Source organism: Zalophus californianus, chromosome 12 (genome assembly GCF_009762305.2).
Source record: "Zalophus californianus isolate mZalCal1 chromosome 12, mZalCal1.pri.v2, whole genome shotgun sequence".
In the NCBI taxonomy this organism is placed as follows: domain Eukaryota; kingdom Metazoa; phylum Chordata; class Mammalia; order Carnivora; family Otariidae; genus Zalophus; species Zalophus californianus.
Genome location: NC_045606.1, coordinates 31,250,614 through 31,265,307, shown reverse-complemented (window position 1 = coordinate 31,265,307; position 14,694 = coordinate 31,250,614). Strand labels below are relative to the sequence as shown.

The 14,694-nt window shown below is 37.8% G+C and overlaps 1 protein-coding gene across 16 annotated transcripts in view; it reads right to left on the bottom strand.

Annotated features, from left to right (window-relative positions):
- Positions 1-14,694, bottom strand: part of ADAM22 (ADAM metallopeptidase domain 22) — a 217,493-nt gene that overhangs the window by 40,990 nt on the left and 161,809 nt on the right. For 15 of the 16 annotated variants that reach the window (XM_027574110.2, XM_027574104.2, XM_027574111.2 and 12 more), the window contains exons 16-22: positions 13,555-13,626; positions 13,226-13,318; positions 8,982-9,062; positions 6,184-6,234; positions 5,895-5,958; positions 4,174-4,279; positions 1,789-1,908 (exon numbers count right to left, since the gene is read on the bottom strand). In XM_027574110.2, the coding sequence (XP_027429911.1) occupies positions 1,789-1,908; positions 4,174-4,279; positions 5,895-5,958; positions 6,184-6,234; positions 8,982-9,062; positions 13,226-13,318; positions 13,555-13,626 (587 nt within the window). The remainder of the gene's footprint in view (positions 1-1,788; positions 1,909-4,173; positions 4,280-5,894; positions 5,959-6,183; positions 6,235-8,981; positions 9,063-13,225; positions 13,319-13,554; positions 13,627-14,694) is intronic. The other variant, XM_027574107.2, reaches the window with a different exon arrangement.

Below are 14,694 nucleotides of genomic sequence, written 5' to 3'. Positions count from 1 at the left end.
TTGAGTGGAACACAATTTCTAATAGCTTCCTGAGAAAGGGTATGGGGGAGTACATTTGCGGGGGAACCTGCATATCTAAAAGTGTGTCCATTTTCTCCCTTCATATTTGATTGATATTTTGCCTGGGTACAGAACTTAGTTCAGAAATCATGTTTTCCATTGTATTCTGGCTCCCAGGGCTCCTGCTGATAGATCCTAAGTTTGATCTTTTTTTTCACCTCTCTGAAAACATTTGGGATTCTTTTCTTTGTCCTAAGGTTCTGAAGTTGTATAATGATATGTTTAGATGTGCCTCGGAGTTCACTCACTCCACCTGCACTTGGTGAGCCTGTCAATGTGGACGCTCAAGTCCATCCTCTGTAGACAATCTAAGTCACTCATTGACGATTTCTTCCCTGCTATTTTCCCTGTTCATCATTCCTATTCCAACTTGGTGAGGTTTTCTCTATGTTCCACTCTTTTCCTGCTTTTGCCCTACTTTCTGGGAGATAATTTCAACTACTGGGTTTAATCTCTACCTCCATATTTTTAATTTCCAACAGCATTTGTTTCTATGAATGTTCTTCATTTGTTTAAAAAAATAGCACTCTATTCTTTTTCATGATAGAAGTATCTTATCTCTCATAAATATTGACAGGTGCCCTTTTTTCTGGTTGTTTTTATCTCTTTGTGTATGTGTGTTTGAGCCTTTCTTCACATGTCTGATAAACTGCTCATATTTGTGGGTGCCTGGGTGGCTCAGTCGTTAAGCGTCTGCCTTCGGCTCAGGTCATGATCCCAGGGTCCTGGGATAGAGTCCCACATCAGGCTCCCTGTTCGGCGGGAAGCCTGCTTCTCCCTCTCCCACTCTCCCTGCTTGTGTTCCCTCTCTCGCTGTCTCTGTCTCTCTGTTAAAAAATAAATTAAAAAATCTTTAAAAAAAAAAAACTGCTCATATTTGAGTTATCAGATAAGTGATAGGAAATTTTAGGGCTTTCTGGCTGAACATCAATGAGGCTGGTCCACTTGCACACACCCTGGTATCAATATTGCCGGTTGTCCTTCAGTTCGGAAAACTGTTTGATTATGTGTAGAATGTAAAGTTCAAAATCTTCCATGAGAGGGTGAGCAATCCCCAGTTTAGGTGAGTCAGGAAGTAATCTGTTGGCAGACTTTTCAACTATCTTCTCTATTTTAGCCCTTCCCTGTCCCTGAATCCTTTTACTCTGTCTTCCAGAAGTAGATGATGCTGCCAGTTTTTGAGCCTTTGGGGAAATGACTTTATATACCAGGTTAGTTCTCCATTTTCCCCATTACTGACTTAGGAATTCAGCTTTCTTAGTTTTGACAATCATTTGCCACACATCCATATGCTCTCCACACTCCCAAATTTTGTTGCTGTTGTCTCCTCTCCCTTTCTCTACTGCCCTGTGGATACATGAATTCCAAAGAAGATCCAGTTACTGTCATTTTGGTGGGGGTTCAGAAGGGAGTAAAGGAAGATGCACATATTTAATCTACTGACTTTACCCAGGAGTTCTGACTCATTTTCCTTAATAGGAATGAAATGCAAACTAAACCCTACAAGATATTCTCGACCCATGAAACATAACTCCAGCAACCATAGTCAACTTATTCTTAGCTTCTTTTCAACCTTTTTGTGTCAGGATTTACTTGGTCACCGCTACAGGCTAGATTCTGTTTCAGCTTGCTAACACACATGGGAACTGAAAAAACCAAAGTAACTCTACGAGGCATTCCTCAGAAGTAAGATGACCAATGTTCTCATAGAATGGGGAAGATGATTACCTGCAGTTTAATGTCCTTCCCTGCTGCACAACCAAAGTAGATGTGATTTCACCATCAAGTTCTCCAAGCCTGGGGATATTACCAATATTGGTGCACAAAAGGTAACCACAAAGCACATCCCTGTGTTAAAAGATACCAATTATTTACTTCTTTCCCCAAATAAAAACCATGTACAGTTAAAACAGTAATCTTATCTCATTTTAGCATTTCTTTTTCATCCACTCTATTTTATTTACTCAAATTATAATAAGCCAAATAAGCCCAAGTTAGTTTGCCTCCTGCTTTAAAAAGTGTCTTCTCTGAAATTGTTATCCATGTACCAAAATCCCAAACTGTTTTCTAGATTTTCCTTTACTGTCCATTAGTTCAAGTATTTCTCTAAAGGAAATTATCCACCAAAAAGACTTCTTTTAGATCAGAATCTCCTTCCCTAGAACACAACACTGGATATGCTAAAACATTTTTTTTTTAATATTTGACAAGTGAATAAATGAACTTTGGATGAGTACTCTTTTGGAAGTAAGCTTTCTTCAACCTTTTGCCCCAGAATTAAAGAATTTTATGTATATTTTATATATAGTAGATTTTTACTTTATATATATATACAGTAGATTCATATTTTATATATAGTAGAATTTAATATACATATATAGTAGATTCTCAGCCACATAGATTCACGATCCCTTTTTCAATATATTCCACTAATCCCCCAACCACTGCATATAATTCTAATTTAACATATGAAATATTTCCAGTGGTATTAATATTATCTGACATATTTTCTATATTTAGCACATTTTAATTACTAATATACATAATAATAAACACATACACTAATAAATATCTTGTCAAGAATGATTAGTAGACTAGCAAGATTATATATGAAAATATTAAGCTTCATCAGATAGAGAAAAATTAGAACTTATATCTATCATCAACATAGAAAAATGTATTAACTCATCCTTAAAAAATAATTTTTAAAGGTTATATCATTTTATCATAGCCATCACAAACAAAAATGCTTTCTTAACACAGAAGCGATATTCAACATTTTTATAAGCGTCATTTATGTGCATGGAGCTTACTAAGTACTTTAGGATATATAAAGAAAAAAAGACACGGTCAAGGAAATAGACTTGGATGAGAAGAGAAATCGCACACATAAACAACTATAAAACATGGGTGGGGGGAACAAGGGCCACAGTAATAGTACAAAAGGCTGTGGGAATTCAGAGAAGAGGGAAACGATTTATTTCTGGAGTAAATCCAGAAACAATTTATACAGCATTGTCCAAAGTGGGACTGTGACTGGTAATGGAGTGAGGATAAAGGGTGCTTTTGGAGGAATGAGCGCACAAGCAGAGGTACGGAGTGAGGAGAATAAAATGCGTGGACTAAGAATGACAAGGTTTGCTAGAATTTGGAAGAGTAGAGAAGAAAAAAACAAAACAAAACAAAAACATGAAGGTTGAGGGCAAATTGAGGAGGATGTAAAGGGTCAAGCTAAAGTTCCATTTTGTTCATTAAACAAGACAGTAGGATGTGCCACAAAGTGGTTAAGGGAGAGTTCTGAAATCAGACTGCCACATTCTAATTCTGCTTCTACCGCATCCTAGCTACATGACCTTGGTCAAATGAATTAACTGTGCCTCAGTTTTTCCTCCGTAAAATGAGGAGAACTGCCATAAAGACTAAATAACATAGCTTATGTAAACTGCAAGATAGTGTGCACAGTAAATGTTGGGCATTATTCTTACTATTAATTAGGTATGTGGGACCAGTGAAATTTGAACAAAGAACTGACAGTCAAAAGGATTCAGCAGATGAATATTCTGATGGCAGCATGCTAGAGAATCCTGGCTTAAGACACTCTTAAGAGGCCTTTGTAACAGTTGAAGAATTAATGTAGGTCTTAGTTGCAGCAGTGCCATAGGAAAGGAAATGAAGAGATCAATTAAGACAAATGGCCATGATTTGGTGTCTGGACAATGTGTCAGAGGGACAGTGGAGTCAAGGACCATTGAAAGGCTTCTAAACTGAAGGACAGTGAAATATTAAGATCTTTCACAAAAATGGTGATTCAGAAAAGTCAGAACCAGTTAATAGAGTATATATTCTGGTGGCTTTAATTTTTGTTGCTTTGAAATGCTAGCCAGCGCCTTCTAGGTGAGAAAGTCCTGAGGCAGCTGCAAGGGTGGCCTGGGCCTGAGGGGAGAGGTCAAGACTCAGGAGCCTTCTGCAGGGTGGAGCTGGAATGCTGGGAAAAGATGAGAGCAGGCAGCTGAGGCTCTGCAGGATGCAGAGAACAGGAACGTCCTGGTGGCTCTGAAAGTAACACCTACAATTAATTAAGGGATAAACTCTGCGCAAACTTCTCCATCTCACCGTTTGTTGCACTGTATCCACGTGTCTTTGTCTTTCCCACAGTTCCCCTTCTCCGTCCCTTCGATATTCAGTTTCTCATAGCAGTATTTGTCTGATGCCATCACCTCTGAAGCAGAAAAGAATTTTCTATCGGTGAGAGATTTAACACATGAGCTGCTCAAAGTGTTTGCAGTAAGGGAAAGTAGCCATTTAAGGACTCTTCTTCATGACAATGGTGCCAATTCCAAAGACTGTACCCATGGTTCTCAAGAGTTGTCCTTTACCACAGACATCCAGGACTCAGCTACATTCTTCATGACTGCTCATTGGAAATTTGGAAAACAAATCTATGGAGATCTTTGATGGGATTGAGGCTATAGGTTCTAAGAACAACACTCCTCAGAATGTGGCCAATAATTAGGGGAAGATGCTACCAAATTGTTCCTGGAATAAATACTCCACACTTTAATCTCAGTGCCAAATGTAAAGTACAAATTTCTCACTTGGCAACTTTTATTAATCATAATGACAAGTTTATTAAAATAACTATGCACTATAATTAAAGATTCAAGAAGCAGTAGTATAATTTCTACCTTGTTTACTAATTCTTAACAACTATTAAAAAACAATTTAATTTTATTCTGTTTTTAGACAAGCTTGAATTCACGCTAAATCTAAGAGAGTGAAATAACATTTTAAACCATGTCAGCATCTTTTTCAGGACTTTGTTTTGGCTAAAGCCAAGGCTGGTTGATGGAACTGTCCAGAAGTTAGATCAAAATGACCTCTGCAAACTAATCAAAAGATAACTGTTTGTGTATATTTTTAAAAAATAATCACGTTAAAAAAATAATCATTTTTTTTCCTACTTCTTGCTGTAAGCAACAGTTTTTCTCAAGTGGGGGAAACAAAAACTGTAACTCTTTGCTCAGAGTACAGTCTGCATTTCCATATTCTCCCCCCTTCTCCAGTCACTCAGAAGAGGGTGTACACTTGCCCTCTCAGAAAGAATGTAGCCACTATGTGTGACAATTAAAGATTATCTTTATCTTTATAGCTTATTTCCTAATACAAACTGTCTTCTGAAAGAGTTTAAAGCAAAAATTGCCTTCAAAAAATATATGGCACAATATTTAAATACACATTTAAGCAGAGATATAATTTAAATATGTTTTAGATATAAATATTATATACTTCCCTCCAAAAATCTGACAAACTTTGAAAGCAATAACATTAAAATTTTTTCTGATGTGGCATAGCTACCTCAGCAGAGGGTCACCTGTAATTAGGAAAGCGAGCTAGACTTTAAGAGAGATAGTTGAGGAAGAAAAAGCAACTCTAGCTAACTTGCTACAGTGCTAAGCCAAGGGCATCCTATCCAGGGTCCACGCCCATCCCATATGGTTGTACAGGTTTGGTTAAGGACATTCAGCTGAGGGAAGTGTAAGTGGAACTGAAATCCAGGTTTGCTCTATTCTCCAGGCTGCACAGGCTGGAGTGGACTTCATCTGCCTGGCAGCAAAGGCACCTTCTTTCTTGTCCAATGGCACAACCAACTAGCCAAGTGTCTTCTCAAAGGCCGTGCCTTTCTCTAATGTCTACAAAAGTGCCCCTACTAAGACCTGCAGTGTCTTTGAGAATCCCTCAATCATAAAGTGGTTGAAAATTTACTTCCAGCTCACAGCATGTGCTTTGACCTGATATCATACTTTGAAAAGGATCAAGCCACACTATTTACTTACTTTGCCCCCAGATGTATTTGCATTGCCTATCCCTGGTTTTACATCTTCCTCCAAAGCAAATCCCCTAAAATGGAAAAGCATATACCTATTAACGATGCAATGTCTGCTTATGTTGGATCACTGAAAAAAGAAAATATGACTGGGAAAACTAGTAGATGAGTATTATAAAACCTTTTATCTTCAGAATTGATTACAAAACATTTAAACTGATTTTCCTATTTGGTAAGATTTCAGTATTTCTTTCATGCTGGTACACATGAAAGATTTAGGTAAAGATGAAGTAACCTACCTGAATACCATCACATGAATATCCATCCATTTTATGAATATTTGGGGCACACTAGGAAATGAAAACAGAACTATGAACCAAGTGCACAGCAAAATATCCAGCTGAGCTAATCCCTGTAATGTTTTCTTTTTCTTTTTGAAAATAAAAGTCTGATAATATGGCTAAGTCTCTTAAAACATCTGAAAATAAAAACAAAAAAGATCAGGAGGAAGCAAAAGGAAATACAACAATTGGTGCACTTTCCCCTAAAAATATGGATCTACTAGAGGCAAAAACAGTTGATTACACTGTAGCAAATAAAAAGAACCTACAGCTATGACTCAGCCAACCCTAACATTTCAGAGCATCTTGCTTTACACAGATACACTGTTCCTCAGAGCAAGAAAAACAAGAGCACAAAACAAAAGCAAGGAGGATGCCAACATAAATGGAGCCAAAACTAGTTTCCTCTTTTTTACCATGAGAAGCACCACAGCCCTTACTCTTACAATGTCTCTTGAGCAGAAGTCCACCTTGGGCACATTAGAAAAAAAACATGCCTTATAGCCCCATTTTTCCCTTGTAGCAATTGCAGAAAATTGCAAAGCATTCTTAATAAAAAGTATTTTTAAATTTATTATACATTTTTTGTATCTTTATAATAATTATATACTCACTTCAGAAAACTTAGGGAATGTTAAAAAAGTAAAACAAACAAACAAAAAACAAAAGACAAAGTCTCTCATGTTCCCACCACCCAAAGACAACAATTTTTTATATTTTGGTATATTTTTTTCTCTACCTTTTTCTACAAAATTTGATTTTTTAAAATATGGGTATATAATCATGTTATGGACAATATTTTATATCCTGCTTCTCTTTACTTTTTCATCACGTGAATTTTCTCAGGTCATAATAAGCTTTTTTGTAGGTATCATCCTTAATAGCTATAATATACTGCATTGAGCTAACAAACCATATAACCAATGTACTATAATACTCACTTCTAACTACCTCCAGTTTATGCTGTTACAACTAATTCAACAAAAGCATCTTTCTACATGATCTTTGGATTCTGGATTTTTTTTTAAAACTCCTGCTTATGGTATAGTCACATTCCAAAGAAGTCACTCTAATATCCTTTCCCTCCAGGAACACAAGGCAGTCATTCACTGTATCCTCATCATCACTAAGTTTTAGCTTATAGAAACAATGCTAATTAGATAGTAAGGAAAGAAAATACTTTTACATGAAAGATCTCTAGTCTCTTAGGAGGACTACCTTTAAAACAAAACATTTTTATGATTAATGCAGGTATACCACTACTGAATCCCTCTTCTCTAGAGGAAAAACATGTAGGCTGTCCTTGCTCTGCATAGCTCCCATATACATGGATTTCAGATACCATGGTTTTGTGAAATGACATCAGTACCCCAACAACACAGTTCCAATTTCAGCTCCCACAGTGTATTAACTATGAGCAACTGCATAAGGCACACATTTGCTACTAGCCTTTCAGTTCCATGATCACTAGGTATCTAACAGCTCCCCATCATGGGCACTTGTCACTTCTTACAAAGTCCGCCAGTGACTGGTCACTGCCCATGTTCATTCAGTTCATGAACAGACAACAGAAGGTGTGTTGACTCTCTCTGTCTCTGGGTAATAGCGTGTGTTGACTCTCTCTGTCTCTGGGTAATAGCATGCGACATTTTGCAAAACTGGATAACTGTTAAGAGGGAACTGGTCAGCAAAATGAAAATGCAGAAAAGAAATGAAAAAGGATGACCCTAGAAGTGAAATTCAAATCAAATATAAATTGAGTCACAGCAAAAAGTCACTGACTGGGCATGTTGATACTGCTATTTGGCAAAAAACCTCACATTCACACCTTCACATCTCCTGGAGCTATTTCATGACACTGAAAATGCAAAGGATAAAATGTTGAAAGCTGATCCAAACTTAGAAGGGAGTCAATTCAACAAGGCATAGAGAAGATGCTTACTATGGATCCTAAGGTTTGTGGCCAGAGGGCATGCACAGCCCAAACTGCTCCTGATGAGGATTTTACAAACAAATAAAACTTGTAATTTTCAATGTTTCTGTTTTTAGTGTGCTAAAAAAATGTTTATTTTTTCATTTCCCTATTCACTTAAATCCAAGGCTGACAATATTTTTTAAAGATCACGGAACAACTGTAATTTTTGCACTGATTATTAAGATGAATTACACGATTTTAACTTGCACAGTCATTGTTAGGGTCCTGCACTACACTGCAAACTGAGGATGGCCTGTATATACAATAACCATGGGAAATCTGTGAACCCTCACCAAAGTTTATCAGCTTCCTCATCTTCTCCATTCACAACCATATGACATTAAATTCAAGAGCAGTTATTAATGGGTGAGGTGACGCAGGTGGTCTCAGAAAAGCAAGAGTCAAGGCAAAAGAATAGACCCCTCCTCAGAACTCAGTGCTCTGTGGGTCTCTCTGCCTTGGCTGGCTCCTGTTTCCATCAGCTGGAGAGAAAACAGGACAAAAAGCAATGCCTTCCATTCTCTACTTAAAACAGAAACAAAATAGTTAAGGCATGCATGCAGTCTGAGGTTAGTTCAACATTGAGATAAAATGATGCTGCACATCTCTGCAAGCTTCGATTACTGAAACCGAAATCCCTGAGAAGTAAATAAAGAGAGAATGAGAACTGATGTGAAAAAGACATGACATCGTGTCCCTTTAAGTTTTGCCTGGGGGACAGTACACTATAGGTACCCCTACTCCTTCCCGTCAGGTTCAGACTAACGACTCTGTAAATTACCTGGCTTGAATTTCCTGAGCACGTCTCACGAATATCGCAATCGTTTACTGCTTCTCGGCACACGGTCCCCATGGGCTGAAACTAAAGTGAACAAAAATCAATGTGCAAAACTGCCGAAGGGGGGAAAAAAAAATCTCTTGTGGCATCATCTCAAAAAAAGGCAAAATGACTATTTTTGGATAGGAATATTGCAAGCGATTTTAAGATGCCAGTCTCTGAAAACCCCATTACTGAATGAAATGTTCATTTAATAGTTTTCAGCAAGAGTTTTGCTTATATGAAAGAATCTGCAGAGTCATCACACATTAAGTCTTACAATAGCTACTAAAATAGGGTAGGTCTGGATGATCCATCTCCCCAGAAGGACAAGTCAGTCCAAGTTCTAGTAATTCTTCCTCCCAAAAAAGGTTTTGGATTTACACTTTACTCTTCATTCTTACTGGCATCTTCATCGTTTTGCTCTCTTTTGCCTCATCTGCCAAGATTCTGAATGTTGTTACATCGTAGGCTGAATTGCAAAAGTTAGATTTTCTGGCAAAGCGATTTCCTCCCATACTGTCCTTTATCTCCTGTCTCATTTTTATATATAGATCTATGGCATGGTCTTTTATTCTTGTCTAATGTTTCTATTATTTGTACCTGTGTATGGGAGGGGTTTTTCTCTTTTCTTTTTTCTCTTGCCTATTTTCAACCACCTCAAATATTTCTTGTAAGTGTAGGGAGTTACAAATAAAATTTTAAGCTCACTGAATTTATAAATTGCCAGGGTATTCATTATAAACAAACAAACAGAGATACACAAAGTCATAATCCTTTCCCTCTCTTCTTCAATCCCATTCTCTTTCATTCCCCAAAATACTATTATCAGGGTCTGGATCCTTCCATGTTTTTATGTCTGCTCACACAAACAGACCCATTATTCAGGACCCCTCTCCCAGACCACCTTTCATCTTCTCTCTCTTGCTCATAACCCTCCAGGCACCTGAGTTTCCTACTGTTCTGAGAACATGAACAGCACACTGCCAACTCCAATCGGGATTTCAACAGATATTTTTAAGAGATCTGAAAAAAATTTGTGTTCATTCATTCATCAAGTATTTATTAGGCACTTAAAATGTGCCGGGCACTTTCTGGCCACTGGGGACTCAGTGGAGAATAAAACACAAGAACCCTGTTTGCAAGGAACTCACATTTTAGTGGGGTAAATAGACCATGAAAATAAGGAAATAAGCAAGATAATTTAAATTCATATACTCTGGTTCTCTTCCTTCCAATTTCTTGGAATTGGGGTAAACTACAATTTTAGAAAGTCTGAGGTAGAAATATAAGCAGATTTAAGATGGAGTTTATATGAGAGTATAAATGTTCAAGAAGTGCCAAGAAACTTCTGAAAGAAAGCATAGTGAAGGACGACTTGCTCTCAGTGCTGGGATACAGCAGTAGATAAACTGACCCAAATCCCTGCCCTCTTGGAACTTAGATACTAAAGCGTGAACAAAAATAATAAACAAGTCAATGAGCAATGTTTTACAGCAAGGGTTGGCAAATTATGGCTTGAGGGCAAAAAGTGGCTGGCCATCTGTTTTTATAAATAAAGTTTTACTGGAACACAAGCATGCTCATTTGTTTCTGTATTTTTGATGGCTGCTTTCAAAGGCAGAGTTCGGTAACTGAGACAGAGACCTCATGACCCACAAAGCCTAAACTATGTACTACCTGATCCTTTACCCAAAATGTTTGCCAACTCTGACTCACAGATGCTTTAATCATAAATACACATAGGAAAAAACAGAGATACGTAGGATTTCTCATCCTGTTTTTCTATTGCCCCTCCATTCATTCACTCTCCTGCCTCTGGTTCCTCCAGGGGTCTAGGATGGGCGTAAGAACTGGGGGCGAGAGACAGAGAAAGTGGCAAAAAGCTCTTACTTGACTGGTAGAGCTGCAGCTTATTTTGTGAGATAGTTAAAATCATGACATTTTCCTGTATATACTGTAATTCTATTATTTTGTATTTGTTCTTTGAAATGTTCATGTTCATATCACAAAGGGACCCTTTTTATGCAGGTGGAGAAGCTGACAGACTAAATAGATGATGCAGGGGCACCTGGGTGGCTCAGTCATTAAGTGTCTGCCTTCGGCTCAGGTCATGATCCCAGGGTCCTGGGATCGAGCCCCGTATCGGGCTCCCTGCTCAGCGGGAAGGCTGCTTCTCCCTCTCCCACTCCCCCTGCTTGTGTTCCCTCTCTGTCAAACAAAGAAAATCTTTAAAAATAAATAAATAAATAAATATATGATGCAACCCAAATCTTAAAATGTCTGTTTTGTATTTGATTTAATCCTCCTTTTTTTATTTTTTTATTTTTTTTAAAAGATTTTATTTATTTATTTGAGAGAGAGAGAATGAGAGATAGAGAGCACGAGAGGGAAGAGGGTCAGAGGGAGAAGCAGACTCCCTGCTAAGCAGGGAGCCCGATGTGGGACTCGATCCCGGGACTCCAGGATCATGACCTGAGCTGAAGGCAGTCGCTTAACCAACTGAGCCACCCAGGCGCCCCTCCTCCTTTTTTTAGAGAGTGCTTTCAGAGGTCTCTGCCAGTGCCTTGCTTGACTTAAAAAGCTGCCAGAGACATAGTGGTAAAGTAGAAACAACAGAAATTGCTGCCAGCAGATCTGGGATGTAATTTCACATCTATTCCTTAATAGCTGGACGAGCATATGCAGGTTGTATCACTTCCTTGAGACCAGGATTGCTCAAATGGAAAAATAAGGGTAATAACGCCTATCCCAAAATAACACATTTTCAAAACCAAAAGTGTGGTTGTGAGCTTTATCTATGACAGTGGTCTCAACCAGCAGTGATTTTGCCCCTGAGGGGACACTGGGCAATGTCTGGAAATATTTTTGGTTGTCACAAGTGGGAGGAGTTGTACTTGTATCAAGTGGGTAGAAGTCAAGGATTTGCTAAATAACTTAAAATACACAAGACGTACCCTCAAAACAAAACAATCATCCAGCCAAAAATGTCAACAGTGCCAGGACGGAGAAACCCAGATACATGATGATATAAATTAAAAGTGCTTAGCACAATCTCTTGGCACTCAGTAGATATTTACTATGATAGATTCATGTCCCACTCTCCCTTAGCTCATTAGACTCAAGTTAGTCGATCAGCAAATAATCAATAAAAGAGTGTTGTGCATATTTATTTATCCACTTAACAAATATTTACTAAGGACCTGTACCAATTACTGGGTAAGTCCCAGACACTGACTCCATAAAATGTACATACTAAGGTGAATACTAAACCTCACAGCAACTAATGTAGAATATTGTACCAGATTTTATGAGAAGAGAAAAAGAAATAGATTTCTTTGAAAAATGTAAGCCTCAAATAACTTTTAGTCATGATGTTAAGGCTTAAATATTTGGGGACAGGTATGGGATGCTATCGGGAGGATGAAAACAATGTGCCTAAAGATGCATTCTAAAGTCTCACGCATGGTAATACACGTGAGATGTTATCATGTCTAAAAGTATAGCTTCTGGGGCGCCTGGGTGGCTCAGTCGTTGGGCATCTGCCTTCGGCTCAGGTCATGATCCCAGGGTCCTGGGATCGAGCCCCGCATCGGGCTCCCTGCTTGGCAGGAAGCCTGCTTCTCCCTCTCCCACTCCCCCTGCTTGTGTTCCCTCTCCGGCTGTGTCTCTCTCTGTCAAATAAATAAAATCTTTAAAATAAAATAAAATAAAATAAAATAAAATAAAATAAAATAAAAGTATAGCTTCTCCTATACTTATGCAAGAAATACACCAAGCAGAGCAGCAAGAAAAGAAGAATCTCTTGAATATCCACTTGGCTTTACAAAGAAAGGGAAAACCTCATTTGAAGGTTAGGAACACCTGGCTTCAGTTAATGTGCACGTCCCTCAGGTAAGCAGTAATGAGAAGACAAACTGGGGAATTTAACAAGGTCCAGGACCCAGCTCTCTGACTTACTTGGTACAAGACCCTGGGCAACCACTTACCCACTGTATGCCTTAGTGTTCTCAACTGTTCAATAGGAATAAAAATAGTAACAAAACTTCACAAGATTTTATGAGGATCCTATAGAGCACCTGGCAACATAGTCACTTAATATATGATAGGCACTACTTTTGTTATTACATCATATTTGCCTAACCTTAATGATTTAATCAAATATGTCCTCGTCTCTGTCAATTAGTCATTACTCAACATTTATTTACCTTGCACTTTTTACAACAAAGACCATCACTGCACTGAGAATCTTGAGTCAAGGTGCATTTCTTACAACATTCTGCTCCTTCAAGGACACACTCCTAAGGAATACAAAGATTTTTAAAACATCAGAAAATGGTGTCATTTTCTAAAAGTACCAGGATATTTTTTTTAAATGAATGTATAACCCCACAATAATAATCTTTCTTCCATATATCCCATGAAATTTCCAAACATAACACCAGCTCTGTTTGTCTCAGTGAGTGGACCTGGAATGACCCTGGATAACCTAAAAAAAAAAAAAAAAAAAAAATCATCAAAACACCCAGAGACTTACTGCCGGGGTCCCACAGTCACACTCCTCTCCAGTTTCGATGAAGCCATTTCCACACTCAGGAGGATCAAGAAGCTGTGGGATGAAACCAAAAGGATAAAATATGGATAAATCAAGATCAAAGACCTTATGAGAGACCATAAGTACCACAACCGTACATCTGGTATACCTTTCGGTCATTTCCAAGTATATTTTTATTTTCCTAAACTTGAAAGCGTAACTCTAGAACTTTAGAACTGGAAACTTGAGAACAGAAGTATCTACTTCCGTTTCCATTTCAGATTGGAAATTCAAATTTACATATGTAATATGCATATGGATTCCAGTAAATGCCACCGAAATAAAAGACCTAGCCATTGACTGAACCCAAGCCAGACTGATTCCTGAAATTTCATTTCAAGCAGGAAGCAAGGGATTTGGAGACAGAAAGTATGGGTTCAAATCTTGGCTCAGCTACTTTATCTTGGGCATACGGCTTGTCATCTCAGAGCACAAGTGCTTTAATATTTAAAGCAGGAATAATAATAATATTATCTGCCCATCTACATCAAAAATTGTTGGGAGGATCAAGTTCAATCATCTGTGAGAGCCATTTACTAACTATATATCCTTGTGAAATAGGAAGTTATTTTATAGACAATTAGGAAAACATCACAAAACTTAATAAATCCACTGATTTATTTAATATAAAATATAGCCTCTCCAATTAACATAGCTTTGCAGAACGCAGTAATAATAACTGGCCCCAGAGATGGAAGTAACTTTTAGCATGTACAAGAGTACATTTTAAGACTATTTTATTTTTCAACTCTCCATCAATTTCATTATCTTTTGAGCATAACTTATCTTACGGTGATAGGTAAAATTACCAAGTAGCTGTTATGTCCCAGTTATGTAATATTCAATTAGAAGTTCGTCAAAGTTTACATATTATAGAATGGGATGGAACACACACCTATCAACAGACACACGCCCACACACACACTTTCTTAACTAACTAGAGGGGGGGAAAAACCAATAAAAAAAGCAGCAGCAATGACAACAACAAAATCCCCACCTGATTCCAAATATTCTCTCCTCTCCTACAAAATAATCAACACATCTCTAGATTCTATTTTCAGCTGAAAGGGATCATAACAAATG